The sequence below is a fragment of the Rhea americana genome, unplaced genomic scaffold (assembly GCF_003343005.1).
Source record: "Rhea americana isolate MKP2758 unplaced genomic scaffold, rheAme1 scaffold_1, whole genome shotgun sequence".
In the NCBI taxonomy this organism is placed as follows: domain Eukaryota; kingdom Metazoa; phylum Chordata; class Aves; order Rheiformes; family Rheidae; genus Rhea; species Rhea americana.
The window spans coordinates 3,956,562-3,973,673 of NW_028185038.1; the positions used below are offsets into that span (position 1 = coordinate 3,956,562).

General features: G+C 39.1%; 1 protein-coding gene across 3 annotated transcripts; it reads right to left on the bottom strand.

The window, feature by feature from the left end:
* Window positions 1-4,159: 4,159 nt before the first annotated feature.
* Window positions 4,160-16,936, bottom strand: TRMU (tRNA mitochondrial 2-thiouridylase). Of its 3 annotated transcripts, none has more exons than XM_085297707.1 (11): window positions 16,853-16,935; window positions 16,444-16,609; window positions 13,939-14,045; window positions 13,350-13,472; window positions 11,222-11,394; window positions 10,217-10,270; window positions 9,614-9,680; window positions 8,735-8,835; window positions 7,323-7,467; window positions 7,022-7,104; window positions 4,160-5,910 (listed from the first exon to the last, which is right to left on the bottom strand). In XM_085297707.1, exons 1-11 carry the CDS (start codon window positions 16,866-16,868, stop codon window positions 5,764-5,766), a joined length of 1,182 nt encoding a protein of 393 aa, XP_085153833.1. In that variant the 5' UTR covers window positions 16,869-16,935; the 3' UTR covers window positions 4,160-5,763. The 3 variants fall into 3 exon arrangements, with proteins under 3 accessions (XP_085153833.1, XP_085153839.1, XP_085153845.1); XM_085297713.1 differs by having other exon boundaries at window positions 16,515-16,609; window positions 16,853-16,930; XM_085297719.1 differs by lacking the exons at window positions 8,735-8,835; window positions 9,614-9,680 and having other exon boundaries at window positions 16,853-16,936.
* Between the last annotated feature and the right edge of the window lie 176 nt (window positions 16,937-17,112).

Sequence of the window (17,112 nt, forward strand, 5' to 3'; positions counted from 1 at the left end):
GACAAGTAAGCAGGAAACTGAGAAGCTTCACTTTTTCATCGCAGTTCACCCTGAGACTGGCTTACAGCTGCGATGCAAGCCCAGCCTTTCTTTTTGGGCAGCACCGTAAGCGGGACTGCTGAGGAGGGCACGTGCTCCTGCAGAGCAGCCAGGGCATCTCCAGTCACCTTTCCCTGTGCTCTCACACTCCGCTTTGCTCCAGCCTTTGAAGAAGATCCAGCACGGAGAAGGCATCACTGCAAAGCAATCACAGCCGTGCTGCTTGCTTGCCGCATCCTGCTTTTACAGATGCTTTTACTACCGGGCCACGAATACAGAGCTTCTGCAGTATGAATTCAGCCCTTCACAACACCTGCACAGTGCCTCACCATTCAAAAGAGGCTATTTAGGTGAAAAAAAGAAGATAATCCTGCTCACACTGCATGAAGGAACAGCTCTGTCCTCCAGCCCTACAGGACCAGCCCCAGTCGGGAACACCACCAGCCTGTTCCTTGGTTAAGCCGAGCCGGATCAAAACTAGGAGAGCAATTAGGCAGGTTTTACCCAAACACTTTAGAAATAAGCCTGCACTTGGAGCACAGCCTTTCAGACACAGTCAGTAACACAGATTTTAAACATATTCACACTAGAGATACTCAAGAGAGTTCAGCTTGTTTCCAGCTTTTAGCTGAAATAAGCCATGATTTTTCAGTTAGGTAACCCAGAACTTGTTATCATGTTTTCTACTCTGGAGGGGGAAAGGGCTTTTTTAAAAAAAAATAAATAAATAAAAGTTATTTATTAGAGTCTTTGAAGCCAAATATTTCAAGACTTAAAAAGCTTAATGACAACTTGAAAATGAAATCACTTGCTTGCTATTTGTTGCCCAAAGTGGAAGGAAAAAGTGATGAATAGTGAAAAGCCAATCAATTTTGAAAAGCATTTAGATGCTAATCTGCTTTTGGACTTTGGTAGTTAAAAAAAAAAAAAGAAAAAGAAAAAGAAAAGAAAAAGAAAGAAAGAAAGAAAATTCACATGCCAATCAGCCCGCTCTTATCAAATTCAAGTCAAATCTTGGCCAAATTCCAGTCTCGACAAAGCGTTCCTGTGAGCGATAGAGTTACTGACAGACACTGCCAGCCCCACAGACGCCCCATTCAGCGGGAGCTTGCCTGCCTAACCCGAGGCACTGAACGCCACCGTCAGCTCACCCTTTCACTTAAGGCTTCCAAGACATTACAGCTGTGCCTCTCTGCATTTTCACAGCCGCCTTGGCTGGGCTGCAGAGCTGGCAGAGACGTAGCTCTGAGCGGGATGGAGCTCGCATCTGAAGGCGGCTGCTCTCAGAGCTCACCGGCGAATGCCCGGCACGTCGGCCCGAAGGGGCTCCACGCAAAGTATTGACAAAACCACCGGTCTCTTTAGGGACAGTCAGAAGCGGTGATGGTGTTGCTCACCTTTTATACAATACCCTAATGGTAAGGAGCAGATTTAACATCCTCTGCTATAACTTAGGGACATGCCTCTCTAGCGTAATCTGCTGGAGACTCTGCTTACAAGTTGTGTCCTTGTACAGAACAGAATAAAATTCCCTCTGCCAGAGACCCTATGCGCAAGAGGAGCAAGGAGCCTAACACCGTCATTCAGAGCTACTACATACTTACCCGGGAGAAATGTGTGGGATGGAAAGAGAAACACGTCATCCATTTCTAAACAGCACAAGTGCAAGCTATTTGGAAATGCTATCTTTTAACATGCACACTCACATTGCTACAAACATGCAATTTGTTCTAAAACACCCTGTGGAAAAAACTATTCAGGATATTAATTTCACAAATGTGTACCAATTCCTAGCTCTCAGCAGCACTGTGTGATTCACAGCGAACAATATCAGCAGTTGCTTTACCATGTTGAAGCTCTCAGTCCACTATCATTGAAGATGCTCATTGCATTGAAGCTGAGAAGAACTCCCCATTCTTCTACTCACCTGCTTGTCAGGTCCATTTCTTCAGTATCGGCATGATCTTCAGCCATGGTGCATCACTGACAATAAATTTCAAGTCCCTGGGCCTCAAAACTGAATTGCTAGAGAATTTTCTGCATACAAGTAACACATTAAATTACGAATTTTCCACAACAGCCAACCTGGATTGCTGCTGTATCCCATTTTAAGAATATGTAAAGAAAAATAGGGAAGTAGAGAATTAGTTCAAGAGCCTCTCTCCTACTGTAGCTATAGCAAACACTGATTGTGCCAGCTAACTACAAGGAGCATTGGCTAAACTTCCCTGGTATGAGCCACTGGTTTAGCATCTCTGAGTGAACTTGGGATCTCTTTGCCAGGAGAACTGAAGCCATGATTACAATCATGCACGTACAACTTCTGCATCTGACATGCCTTAGGCAAGCTGGCCTCCTGTTACCTAGACCTGAGGTAGACCTAGAACTGCAGAAATCTAGCAGCTAAGCCTTCCCAAGAATAATGCATTGGAAGAATTTAGTCTTTTAAGAACGGGGATTTATGAGGAAGGGTTTGACCAAGTTTTCTCCAAGACCCCGCAGCTGCAAGAGCCCAAACCCAGTGCTGTAGTGAAGGAGTGGCAAGCAGAGTCTGTGCCTATCAGGTAGGAGAGATGGAGCAAAGGTGTTCACCTCTTAATGGTAAAGGCTGGAAGCTGGTGACAGAGGAGGAGGACGGCTCCTGTTTCTCCTGCAGTCCTGCAGATGCAGAATAGGCCAGTGGCGTGCTAGCAAATGAGGAGTTGGGAGCTCTCTCCAATGAAACTCCCGCACCAGCTCAGCTGGGGCGAAGCAGCAGCACCAGAAACAAGTGGTGAGTGGTCATAGTGGGAGATCTGTGCTGTGGTGATGGAGGCCCCCATGTGCTGAGCTGACCTACTGTCTAGTGAAGCTTGCCAGGAGCTTGGATCGAGCATGTTGTAATGCTGACAACAGGGATTCAGCTTTTATGACTACGAGACCTTGAAGACTGCTACAAAGGGATGGCATCCACCTGACCAAGCAGGACAAATGCATCTCTGGCAACAGATCTAGCAACTAATCCTGGAAATCATTTGCAAACATATTAGTGACAAGAAAATGGCTGGAAGTCATCAGCACACATTTATGAAGGGGAAATCATGTCTGACGAACTTGATAGCCTTCTGTGATGAAAGGACTGGCTCAGCAGACGAAGCGAGAGCAGCGGTTGTTTTATTCTGACTTTCATAAGGCTTTTGACACTATCTGCCATAATATCCTCATTCACCGACTGACGAAGTACAGACTAGATAAATGGATAGCACTTACACAAACTGGCTCGGCTGCCATGCTCAGACTCAAAAGGCTGGGTGATGGGACAGAGTGCACTCTCAGGGAGTCAGGAGAGGTAGCTGATACACCAAATGGTTGTGCTGCCATTCAGAGGCACCTCAATAGGCTGCAGAAAAGGGTGGATGGGAATCTCACAAAATTCAACAAAGGGAAGTGCCGTGTCCTGCACCCGGGCAGAAATAACCCCATACACCAGTACAGCCTGAGGGACGACCAGCTGGAGAGCAGCTTTGCAGAGAACGACCTCGGGAGTCCTTGTGGACAAGATGAACATGAGAGAGCAACGTGCCCTTGCAGCAGAGAAGGCAGCCCTGGAGGCTGTTGGCCTTAGGCAGAATGTTACTTAGCAGGCCAGGGGAGGTGATCCTTCCCCTCTGCTCGGCACTGGTAAGGCCTCATCTGGAGCGCTGTCTCCAGCTCTGGGCCACCCAGTACAAGAGAGACCAGCAGTCTTTGCTGGAGTGAGTCCAGCAGAGACCCTTAAAGATGAATAGAGCATCTCTCATATGGGGAGAAGATGACAGAGTTAGGATTGCTTAGCCTCCAGAAGAGAAGGCTCAGGAGGATCTTATCAACACAGGTTCTGGAGTCTACAGCCTCGGCTATTCCAAACCTGACGAGATAGAGCCCAGCTTTAGCTGACCCTGTCCGAGTAGGGGGGCTGGACTAGACAAGTTCCAGAGGTCCCTTCCAATCTCAGCATTTGTGATTACATTTTAGACAGATATAACTATGCCCACTTTTGCTTGTCCCCACAGTTTAGCCCACCCTCTACCAGTACAGTATCAAATAACAGACATGACTGAAACAGATGTAAGATGAAGTAATAATAAAAGCGACACCAGTGTTACACAAAACATTTGTGAAGATTTTATTGGGACATTTACTGGAAAACTCAGATGAGAAAAAATATAGATCATTAACTCTGTAAGTTCACATTTTGCAAATGCAAAAATTTCAGGGAAAGATAAGGAAAATGCTGGAAAAAACGTAAAAAACAATACTCAGACCCATAACATTACTAACCTAACAGAATTTAAGAGCTGAGATGAAACATGAACAGTCTTTAGAGTTAATCTCCACATAGACAGGCACCCTACAGACAGAAATTTAATTTATCTTGGCACCAATGGAAAGGATGGCTTTTCCCCTCTCCTCAGTCAGCTACACTGAAATGTCAGATCAATAGATTATTAGACTATTAAAGATTATTATAGTCTTTTTTTTTTTTTTTTTTTTTNTTTAATGGGGCTTCCTGAACAGTCTGTTTAACTAAGCAAGAGACTGGCAAGTGGATACTAAAGCATGTCCCCCCCTTCTATTTCCACACTTTGGAGTCCAGAGACTTTTTTTGTTGTTGTTGTTACAAAGTAGAAGGAATTCTTTTCCTTCCTTCCCATAAAGACACTAGGACAAAAGAAAAGAAGACTACATGTAATCCAAGCCTACATATTTGCTCAAAAGCTCTGTTTGTGTTACAGCTTTCTTACTGAGCAAATTCGACACAGATATTTCAAAATTCTACATTTATCTAAAAAGTCTTGTTCCTGCATGCTGCACTTTAATGAGTTGCTTTCTTTTATCATGCTGAAATATAGGATTTCCATTTTCTTGACCCATTGTACTAAATGTTTATAATACTCTCAGAGCATCCGCAACGCACACTCAGTCATTTTAACTCTTCGGACAATTTGGGCACAGGTATCAGTTTTTCCTAATACTGCCCCATTTTACCTTACGGTATGATCTAACACCCAATTATTATACAGTCTGCATTTAGTTAACTTTATAATAAGGAAATGCATATGCATTTGTATTTTTCTAAATCACTAACAATGCATTCTCTTCTCCAAAGACAAAATAGACAATATCTGCCCTGAGTAGCTAATAAAAAAATTAATCAGTTCCATGAGGAACTTAAGAAGTATTGAGACTCTTTTCAAGTCCCTAAATTTGTACTTCTTTATTATATTAAACATGTTAAACCACAACTGCACACAGTTTAAGAGTCTAAAATAGCTTTTATAGAATTACATAAAGAGAAAAATAAATATCCGTTGCTTATAGTTCATGCAAAATGCTGAACTTAAATATCACTCATTCCTTCTCCAGAGTTCAATAACCACACCTTTTGTATGTTGTTTCACTTACGCATTAGAGGTTTATGTTGTCAGACATGATTGTTTTATATTAAAATTCTTGTATGTACAACTATTATTACAGAGCAATTTTAAGATATTCCTTGACACTTATTAGCATCAAGTTCAATGAAATTATACTGAACTGTTTTTTGTTTTAAACCTGTTTTGCACTAACAGTCAAGAGGTGGAACTAGACACTCAACTGACCATTTGAATATTACAGGTCAACAAAAAAAAGAGGTGTTGCTATTGCTTTTATTATTCTCAGGCTACAAATTCTCCAAAGTCCATCAGCAAATAAATTTACATGTTATGTTGCTGGTTCTATCTTGTCAATCTCTTCCTTCTTCGCGCTTTCCTCTCGGTTTTTGCCCTGTTTCAAGGTATACACTGATGGACCCAGCCTTAGGATCTTCCCACTACCCAAGCACTCGTCACCCTTGTAGAACACAGCAAACTAAGAGATAAACACAGGGTGAGTCTTTTCAGCAGCTGCAAACTGTATAGTGAGAAACTGCAGGGTGATCAAGATCTGCTGGATAGCAAGCGTGTTCATTCATTCTTTAGTTAATGAAGCAGAATGGTTTGTTCCAAAAAGATTTTCTTTTCCATGAGGGAATGACAGACTTATTATCACCTACATCTTCACTGGACCTTCCTTAGATCACAGTATACAACCTATCGTGGCACTTCTTAAAACCCAACGGGACCAAGGTAGCACGCTGACAAGGATACCTGAGGCAGATCACTGGGGAGGAAGCGACTGGGGCTCAGAGCCTAAGGAGACTCAGGCAAGAAATGAGGAAGGCGGCATGCACTGAAGACGGTCACACAGAGCACTGATGAGCCCCTCCTGTTACCTCTCAATGAAAACCCCTATTACAGGTTCAGCAGCTCCTAGCATTAAGGGCTTCTCACTCCTGCCATTCACTCTGGATGGAGTTTTCTCAGTTCAGCTCACTTCTCTTAGGTGCATCTTTCCCTCTGCTAAGAACAGCTCTCAGACAACCCACCTCTTGCTATATTCCACGGACCCCGAGTTTTGGGGAGGGAGAAAAAGAGTGGAATGTATGCTGGGAGAAAGAGAGGGCATATAGAAAACATTTGAGAAACACCAGTTTACAGTGTGATGGAGTGCTCCTGTATCTGTAGTGGTGAAAGGCACCACTAGACAAAATAATCTGAGGGATGTAGATCTTCAATATATAATTTAATTTGAACATTAAAACCGTATTAAGCAGCCAATTACTGAACTAATGCCCTTATTAATCCACTTCTGGAGGACCACAACAGATTCCATTTTTGCCTAATACCATTGATTCCCAGAGACTCTTTCACGTATTTCTAAAGCTTGTAATCTGGTCTCTAATATATGGATAAAAACAGAGTATCTTAAACTGAGAACAATCTCCTTGTAAAATAGTGGATGAGCAACCAAAATAGAGCTAATCACTCTTACATGCTCATAGATTAAATAATTACATCTTTCAGCTAATAAAAACACTACTCTGTTTTATTATCCAAATAAACCAAAACATGAAAAAAGAAAAGTAGTTCTAATAACTTACCTGCCCAGGTGTGAGAGCTCTTTCTGGCTTCACTAAAGTCACCCACACACTGCCATCTTGGTTTAAAGTCAGCACACAAGGCACTAGAACAGAATATGGTCAAACATCTGCCAGTTAATCCTTATATTCACATTAAAGAAACCTTCATTAATAGGCTAAACAGATCTGAGCCACAATGATACTAAATAGAATATAGACACCAGAGAAATACAAAAGTGATCCCAAACATTTCAATTATTTCTAAGAATTACACTGAAGACACAATTTCATAAGCTGAATAAAATAAACAAGATTTGCTTACCCAGTGCCATCTGGTGTCGACACCTGAAATGACATTCCATCATTTTATCCCTAATGAGCACTGCAGGAGGCTCCTCTGCTATCCAATGCACTCGATTTGTCCGCAGTAGGTCTCTGTACAGTGCCGGGTGATCTGTTGATGGTGCCTTAAAATACAACATTCATTTAATGAGGATATTTTTGCCAGACAGCACATACCCACTGTGAAATAAAGCATGAAATACAGAAGCATCAGGCCGTAACAAAATGAAAGCAAAATGAATAAGAAAGTAGGCATTTATTAGCACCTAATTAACTTCCAGATGAAGGCCTTTAATGAAAAAATATGCTAAAGTGAACCTGAATTATTTTTCAGCCTTCTACATCTCAAAGTCATGTCACTTCCTATATCCTTTTTCTCCAATCACATTTCTGCATTTTCTCAGGCTAAGTTCATGTGCCCATTGCCCTCCTTAAGCTAGCTAAACAAGATGATACCTCTTATTTAGCTTCTCATTAAAATCATTTCTCATTTGTAGCCCATTAAGACAAACAAGACCAAATGAGATAGCAAGAGATGCAAACTATTTTTGAACATACCCATGAGTAGCTTCTATACAGCTGATTTTCATCCATTGCCCTGCTACCCATGCTAATTCATTTGTGGCAATACTTAAGACTAAATGTCTTGCATAAATTTATGGGGAATGGGGGGAAAAGGTGGGGGGAAAGAGGGGGAATAGGTGAAGGAATAGGAGGGGAATGGTGTGTGGGGGGAAAATCTTAGTGGTCTTGCCTGTTTCCTCTCAGCTCTGTTCTGATTACCATTTTTTTTTCCCCAAGGCACGTCAACAGTAACAAAACACCTCATTACAATCACGTCACTAGCAAATAAGGATAACAACTGTGTGAACAGCAAGAAACATTAATGATGTTAGCATGCTGCAGAACTCCAGTCATTTTATATGATTAGTCATTAAGACACTTACGATACGTAGTATTGCGTTCTGCCTCAATTTTCAAAATGATAAAATTGTATTACTGGCCACTACTTCATTTATTAGAAAAATAAATTAGCAAAACACAGTAAGTCAAGATAATACATATATTAGCAAAGGTTTTATCTATTGTGTCATAATTACTACAATAAAAAGCTTTGTGCTCTAGAGTAGAAAATGAGAGCTCACTATATTGGTTGGTTCTTCCCAGTGTTTGCTGTTTGTTTGCAAAAAGCTCTACGCCAAAATCTTGAACAATTTTCTGCTCATCAAAAGCCAGTTTGGACAAGATGTTTCAAGATGCTGTACCAGTTGGCTCTTTTTTCTCTCAAGTGGAAAGCCAAGAACTCTACTCAAGTTAAAATTACATTCCATACAGCAGGAGTCATGAAATGTCTGCATTAGTCATTCACAATGCCAGTGTTAATCAACTCACCACAAAGATATCTCCAGTGCTAACATCTTTATCTACAACGAACCAAGCATCCTTCAGGCCTGCTAGCCTAGCCCTCTGGCCTATTGTGTAGAGGAACCAACCTAAAGAAATACGAAAATGCAATGCTACTAGCAACCTTCTATCTTTAACTTTCAGAAAATGTATTTAAAATATTCCCCCAAACTTTATCATGATCCAAAATGCCTTCCAGAAATGTATCAATTGCAAATTAAATTAATATCTACTTTTAAAATTTTTCGTCTGTACCTGAAAAACAATTCCAAACTAACCTTCATTAACTGCTGTATTCTTAGGGGTTATAGAAAACAAACATTTCTCTATTTCATTTTTAATCTGCGGTTTTGCTACCATTCAATCTTCCTAGTTTCCCTTACTACTTCATGCACTAGCAGAACTTCGGAATTACTTGGGATGGGAACCCAGTTCTGTAAGCTAGAACTGAACAGAGGAAGTACACACAGAAGGGAAGGAAAAGTTAAGCTGAGCATGGTCGATGATGTCCTGTTGTACATCACTGAGGTACATGGTGTATTTTTCAGCAAAGATTAGATACTAAAGAGTCTGGAACATAGTCATTTTGGAAGAATTATGTTAACAGTGGTCTCTTGGTATCCAATTAACAACGACTTAGTACCAACAAAGTAATCCTAATTTTATTGCAACAAGGAACCAAAATAATCAAGAATCAGTAGCAGTTCAAAACTCTCCGTACTGTATAAAGCACAGCTCCGATGACTATTAGCTACCAAACTAGAAAGAATCTGTAGATTTGTCTGGAATTTCACATAATTTGTCTCTCCAAACATGAACAGTACTGCTCTATCTAAAAGCTGTTATTAACGTGGGTTTGCCGCTTACCTTTGTGTGTTCCCATCACTTTCTGATCTTCAATGGAAACAAAGTTACCTGGCTGAGGTTCTAAATACTACAAAGTAGGAAGAGATTTGTGTAAGACACAAGATGGCCCCTAAAGAAACTCGCTGAATATTTCAGGTTCTGATACTACATTCGCCTGAAGATAGAAAACAGCTTTGCAATAAGCAAACTCCATCCATGCAGCTTATCAGCTCTTCTGGTGCTGCTTTAGAGACAGAAGCAGGAGGCACAGTCCCTATCAGCAGTAATTCTGTACCTCACTCCCCCCATCCTCAATTATATCAGGGAACAGTAGGATTTAACCATTTGCCCCTCTCACTTCCCAATCACGTACTAGAGCCTGGCCATCACAGAGGTGTGAAACCAGTCTACAGAAATTGACTGCTCACTGGTGGAGGGGCAAGTAAATATATACAATCTGTTGGCGCTAGCTTCTGGGGAAGTTTGAGATTGTGAAGGGAGGTGGGACATTGTTATTTAGAATGGGCCTCATGGTGTTGGGAGATTTTCCTTAGACCACGTTACAAATTACTTATGAAAACTAGAAGAGAGCACACAGACTGCCTTATATTTAATGTTACTCACCTCAAGAAGGAATTTTTCAAAGTTTCTTTCACCAATGAAACAAACTCCAGTACTCTGAAAAATAAATATGGTATTGAATCCATACAAAAGCAAAAATATCAAAATAATATCAAAATATTAGTTAACTGTGCAGGATGGATACTTTTCCTTATGTATCTCATACTATGCTAGGCATCTCATAAAATGAATAAAGACACAAAATCTGATCCAACATGTATTAACTAATTCTATGCAGTGTCAGTGAGTGCCATAAGCACAGAAAGGAAGAGAAATAACACACGCTCAGCCAATGAATAGATACATAAGCCTTGATGACTATTCCGTTTGTTAAAAACAAGAATTCTCTTTCAGATTAATGTACAAAACTAATACAAATTACACAGTCAAGGGATATCTCTGGAGAAAAAATAACTTTATAATCAAATAGGTCTCCCTTTTCCTGTAAATCACATCTTGCATTCTTCAGACAATCATTTACAGGGGCAATAAAGATGCAATTAAAAGCAGTCAAGACTGTATCAGCAATACAGTTGCCACCTGCACCATATTTTTCACAATCATATTATGAAGTGTTAGCTCTTAGTCATGGGATCAGAACTTTTTTTGAAAAAGTAGCTTTGGAAAAACAGTATGATTTGATTTTTATAAAGACATACTGAAAAACAATTATAGTGAGGAAGCCTTTAAAAGCTATGGGCAATAAAGATCAAAGGCTTCTCACTATCTCTAATAAAGAATCTGTTCTTTAAGGCTCCCTGCAGCCTATCCATATTCACTTTAGTTCTTCTGGGATACAATGATAGACAACCGCCTGAAAACTAAAATACAGAACTAAACATGCTCAAAAAGGTAGTTTTAAGCAGGTATACAACTATAAAACTAACTCCCAATCTATTCTATTTATTCTATTATATTGCTTCGAAACAGTTAATTTGTCACAGATACAAAGTTCAGAAAAGACTATTTAGAGAGAAATACAATACTTAGTTGTAAGTGTTACCATGCCTCTTTTTTCTTTAGCACATGATGAAGGCCATGTTCCGCTGCAATCTTCTTTACAAAGCTTTTTGTTAAATCCCCTAAAGGAAAAATGGTTTTCCTCAAAGCATCCTGTGAGATCTGACTTAGGAAGAAGGTCTGGTCTTTAAAGAGGTCAGCTCCTTGAAGGAGTTTTACAGCTGGAAAGTGCAGAACACATAAATGGTTTCAACATAACCTCCTTTAATATTTCAACTTTCTTTCATATTTTGTTTGACAATCAAAACTTCAGTTTTATTATTTCCATACAAAGTTTAAAGATGCAGCATTTTTCATAGTTTTCACAATTTAAAAAGTACATGTAATTTAAATTTAAATGTAATTTAAAAATTCACAATGTAGTTCTAAAAGTTTGGTATTTTCTCACGACTACAGATCTGGAAAGATTCTGATTTTGTACTGTGCAGAATCTTACATTGTCTCATCTCTTACATTACCGTATATTTCACTGAAAGAACATCAACAAAATGAAATATGAAAACATCTTTCATGCTCCATAATTCAGGAGAGGCACATTCAAATATCCTAGAGTTTACTGCTCTTCAAAAGAAACAAATTCAATTTTGCTCTGAAATGTTCGTGACGTAAGTCAATGATTTGAACAATTAGCACTTATTTCCAATGGAGAAGCTGAAGAGAGGCATATGTGATTTTTTTTTTTTTTTTTTTTTTTTTTTTACATAAAAGTGAACTATAGATGGAGCCCTGATAAAAAATGAGTATAGCTTTCCAGTCACATTCTGTCCATTCTCTTAAGACCCAATAGCTCTATGTCGTAAAAACTCCACTGAGGTGTTTCTTGGCTCAAATAAGCATTAATCATGAGTCGTAGTTAGTCACTTCTAGTAATAACAAACTCTCAATAACAAGACAGGAAGGCTGAATCACAATTTGTTACAAGTACAGACTGTTGGTCCCACTGGGGCCATTTCAACTTTCTAGAAATAAAATAAAATACATAACGAAGAAACAAATAAGCCTCTTTAACTCCAGACAAAAAAGAAAAAAAGAAAAGAAAAAAAAAACCACAAATGAAAACCAGAAAGCTGTAATTCAGAAAAGTCACCATGGCAGCTTTGCAAAGTGGTAGTATGCAAGTTTCTTTTCCTTTGGGTGCACTCACTATACATCGCTGCCTCATTTCTGAGCTAAGTTAATGTATTATGGCCCACTGGAGAGCTATTCAGAAGATATCCATGTTGCCATCCAAGCTGTGATAGGGCCAGAGACATATCCACATCAGCATTAACAGAATTAGCTCAGGTATTGATAACAACAGAACCACTGTGGTGCAGGTATCAACCTCTGATTATCCACGACCACAAGCAGACTATTAAAGTGAAGAGCAAAGCCTGTGCTGCTGCTGCTAGTACCTGTGCTGGCCTGAGAAACCTAGCCTCAAAAAGTCTACATATGCTGCACTTGCACCTTCCAGTCCCAGTGCAGGCAGAACTTTGATCTGTCTAGGAAAAAATCAGTCTTCTACAGAAACATGAAGGAATAGGACAAAACAATAGGATTACGGAATGAAAATCTGATTTTTATGGTAAGATAATATACAGTCAAACAATTTATATAAGAGTATGTTATTAATTTTAACCTTTCAAGACCTTATTTCTAAAATTCCACTTCAGCATACTGCCATGAGTTCTACATATAAAATATACTGAATAGCCAAAGAACAACCAGGCCCTAAAACAGAAGAAACATACTAAGAAAGCTTTATGCAAGTCATCCAAATATTCAATTAGATTTCTTGAAATATTTCTCCGCAGTATAGAAGACAGCTCTGTCTCCTTAACGATACTAAAACTGATCCAGAATGTACATTGCTTTACTATTACTCATGCAGCAGGACTAGAACTCTTAAAATAGAAAATGTAATACTTCACTCTTTAATGTAATTCTCAGTAACATATCTCCCTTCTTCTGTCCACTCAGCTTTCTACAAAGGCTAGGATTAAAATGGTAATTGCCCTTCTAGGAAAAATAGTTGTGTGTAATGTAATGAACTTTCCTGATTCTGCACAGCTGAACACAGTTTAAATTTCTCCTTCCTATCTATGATAAGCTATAAAATTAAGAAACCACTTACTATTTCTAACTTCAAAACGGTTTCTGAAAAGCCCCTGTGGTCTTTTAATATGCTTCTGCTCAAAAACTTCCTCCTCCTCTAGTGAGGTTCTAGCGTAATGCCCAGTAGCAATTGCATCTGCTCCTATCAAAAAAGACAAAAAACAAAAACATAAAGGCATATATTATATATTTACAATTAAATTTATTCACTACTTTAAAAAAATTATAGAAATGTCTAGGACAAAAAGCAGAAAGTAGGGAAGTAAGAAAACCTACTAGAAGCCTTATACTGACAGTAATCATACTATTGCTCTTTAAGTAATGTAAGATATTCATTGGCATGCCAGACCTTTTTTTGTGTTCTTCAAGGATCACATAAGAATGGAAAATTTAATGCTCAGGTCTATAGTTCCCTGAATTAAATCCGTTCCTACTTATCTAAGAGCAAATTCAAAACAAAATATTTTACAAATAGTAAAATACTGCCACAGAGATGACTGAATTATGCATTCATGTGTTTTTTCCACCTTTTCAAGAGTTAATACTTTCAAGAGTTTAAATGTTTCCACAGCATCCACTGTGTACAGACACACTTGAAAATGCCTTACCAAGGTTATCCATAGCATAGTGAAGAAAGTAGTTGAATTTGATGTGCTTGTTACACACAATATCAGGATTAGGAGTCCTTCCCAGTTCGTATTCTTTTAAGAGGTCACTGTAAAATAAAAATTCAAGTGTGTGTAAACAGTATTAATGTCACAAAATACTATCCAAGATTGAAGTATTTGTTAAACACAAAAACTCAAGATGCAATCCTACTAAGCATTTTAAGTAAGAAATAAAACATCCATCAAATTTTAACCTGTAAAACAACGCTTGGAAGGTTTTCTCTAAAATGGACTAAGGGCATGAGCAGATGATCACTTACAATCTTGTAAGCATGTTTTATTAAATTACTGTTCTCTCAATGGAGACATAGTAACCAAGTGCGTAAAGTGCGTATTTGCCGCTTATCTCTTATCAAATACTTACTTTGAGAATTAAATAAATCTGCTTAATTTTGCACTGTAACAGTGTCGTGGAGCACACACCAGAGGTTACTAGTCTCAGATGAAAGGACTATAGCCTAATCTGCGCTAATATCACTGTAAGCAGTCATAGGACCCTGTCATAATTTTAGAGTTGGTGTATTTTTTTCCTGCTTTTCTTTCTTTCTTCTTCTTCTTCTTTTTTTAAGAAATTCAAGTAGTTTCTCTAATACAGAGAAAGTATTTTTACACTTTCATGCAACTACAGTGCTTAGCATTATTTGCTTAAAATAATGACTATTTTGTTGATACGACAAACTAAAAATTTGTTTAAATAACGATTAATAATATTAAAGTATCATACAGTGGTGCACTGAGATATCAAAAGGCCTGATGACTAGTATTTTGCTTGCCGAAGAAGTACTGAGGGCATAGATTAGAAAAAGATCTTAAATCGTATTTAAAAGAACACCAGCAACTCTTTAGCATTTGAAACAGAATCAAATGCTTACTACTTATCACATTACATTTTACATTCATAAATGGAAAATAAAGCAGTACAGTATTTCCTCTGTTATACAATTAATACATGTTATGCAATTAACAATTTATACTAACAATTAATTCACCCTGGTCTATCTAGTTTAGCTCTTCCTGATTCACGACTGTACTCTTAAAATGACACAGTATTCATTTGTAAATATTACAGGAATATATTGGATCCTTTATAAAAGACTTAGCACAAAGCCAGGCTCAAGTCAGCACAGAATAACCACAGCAGCAAGCAACAAACTTTCTGAGTAAGGTGGTAAAACTATACAAATTTCATCACTCAGCAAGAGGGAGAGCTAATGAAAAAAATAGAGAACAGGAGAAAAGGAAATGAAGGATGTCTACTGAATCCTTCTAAAGCAAAGATTTCAAGCAGAATTTGTACAGATCATGGAAAAGACAAGATCTAGGATAATTCTCTTGATTAAAGATGGCTTTTGAAGACTAACTCTGTAAAGAGAGACTCCAAAGGAAGAGTAAATTCAAGCTCAGAGGTGAACATAAAGGAAAGGATTCTGGAATAAACCAAGGAGCCTTGTGAAGCAAGGGGCTCTTCAGGAACCCTGTACTAACAAATGATGGGGAGAGATACAGAACAAAAGGCCAGCTCTGATGTTCCATAATCTTGGATTCATTGTTATTTATAGAACTCCCAGAGAGATCTGATAAGATTTAGTTTATCCTTTCATATCAAGAAATGACCATTTTCTTCACTGACTGCACAAAATTAAGTTTTGTGCTCAATTCGACGTCATTTCAACATGACATAAAACTAGCACAGCTAGTGTTACCTTGTCTTAGATCAAACTGAGGTATAATCAGCACTACTTAGAGGCGAATGATGAAAATCAGAAGAGGGGGCAATTTTTATAGCCCAGAGCTGTAAAAGTGAAAACAGAAATGATACCGTTTTACCAACACCACGTTTCCCCTCTCCTTCTGCCTCAGAACAGCTCTCAGCTTTTCCTATGCAAAACTTTTCTAAGATGGAACAAATTCACAGGAAGAGGAAAATCCGTATACCCTCTTCAGCAAATAGTTTCCAATTTGTCAGAAAAAAAGGTTTAACAAAGCAAGACTGGTCCATGCTAGCTTGGCAATAAACTGGGGTTACCATATATTCATTTAATATACAAACACACTACACAAATCATACAAATAAACAGTAACTATGTCCTGTTAAGTACTTTTTTCTTCAAGCTGCAGAAAGACTGAGCCAGCATGTGAGACACAGAAGAAATGAGCAAGATGATCAACAACCAAAAAACAAATTACTATACACCCACATAACTAGAGAGGAATCTCTTATTAATTTCAAAAATACTAGAAGTATTAAAATATATAAATTCTAATATTAAATATGAGTGACCAAAAAATAGTTCCTCCTGTATTTACGAGGCTTTGCTACTTTCCTTTGGTACTGTTAATGCTTCAGTAAATTCTCTTTGCCCATACTCAGTCCATCTTCACTCTTCAGAGTAAGCAATGTTATGGAGCATACTAAAAGAGCGTCTACTTTAAATACATTACTACCTGAATACTTCATTCCAGTATTCTTTCACATATGAAATCTGATGAAAAGGAATATCAAGCTTCTGACAAACCCGGTAAGCATCCTCACAATCTTTGTCAACAGAACAAGCTCCTTGTTCATCCAGAGGGTCCCAGTTCTTCATGAAGATGCCTGTCACTTGGTAGCCTATAAAATGAAGGCAAGGAATAATTTATAAGCGGAAAATCTTACAGCCTAGACCTAAACGCTGTATTTTTCAACACCTATGTGGGCAACCATTTCCTTCAGAATATTTCAGTATCGCTGTATTAGTCAGGCATCCTTTGAGAGTTTTACAGTACAACCACCGTGTATTTTTTGTAACAGCTACATCAGTACGTAGCATGACAGTAAGCTATTTTGGAAATCCAGTATGAGGAGGCCCCAGACCTGTGAATTGCTCCATTACGGCTCATTTCTTCAAGCAGTTTTAAGYCACCTGGCACCGCCAAGGTACGCGCCCAGCCCCGCAGGTCCCCGGGGGAGCCCACGCGCGAGCCTGCCGCGGAGGCCGCGGACGCGTGACAAAACCACGGCTCGGCCCCGCCCCGCCCGGGACCACCGGCACGCGCGCGGGTCACGAGCGCCAAAGCACGGGGCAGGCGCCGGCGCAGGCTGGAGCACGCAGCAGCGGGCACCGGGCAGCGCTG

Excerpts from the sequence above, each read along its gene's own strand:
- TRMU (XM_085297707.1), bottom strand. Across the intron at positions 7,468-8,734 it reads GCACTGGAGATATCTTTGTG|GCACCATCAACAGATCACCC; the intron begins GTGAGTTGATTA and ends TTGTATTTTAAG. Across the intron at positions 7,105-7,322 it reads TCGACACCAGATGGCACTGG|TGCCTTGTGTGCTGACTTTA; the intron begins GTAAGCAAATCT and ends ATTCTGTTCTAG.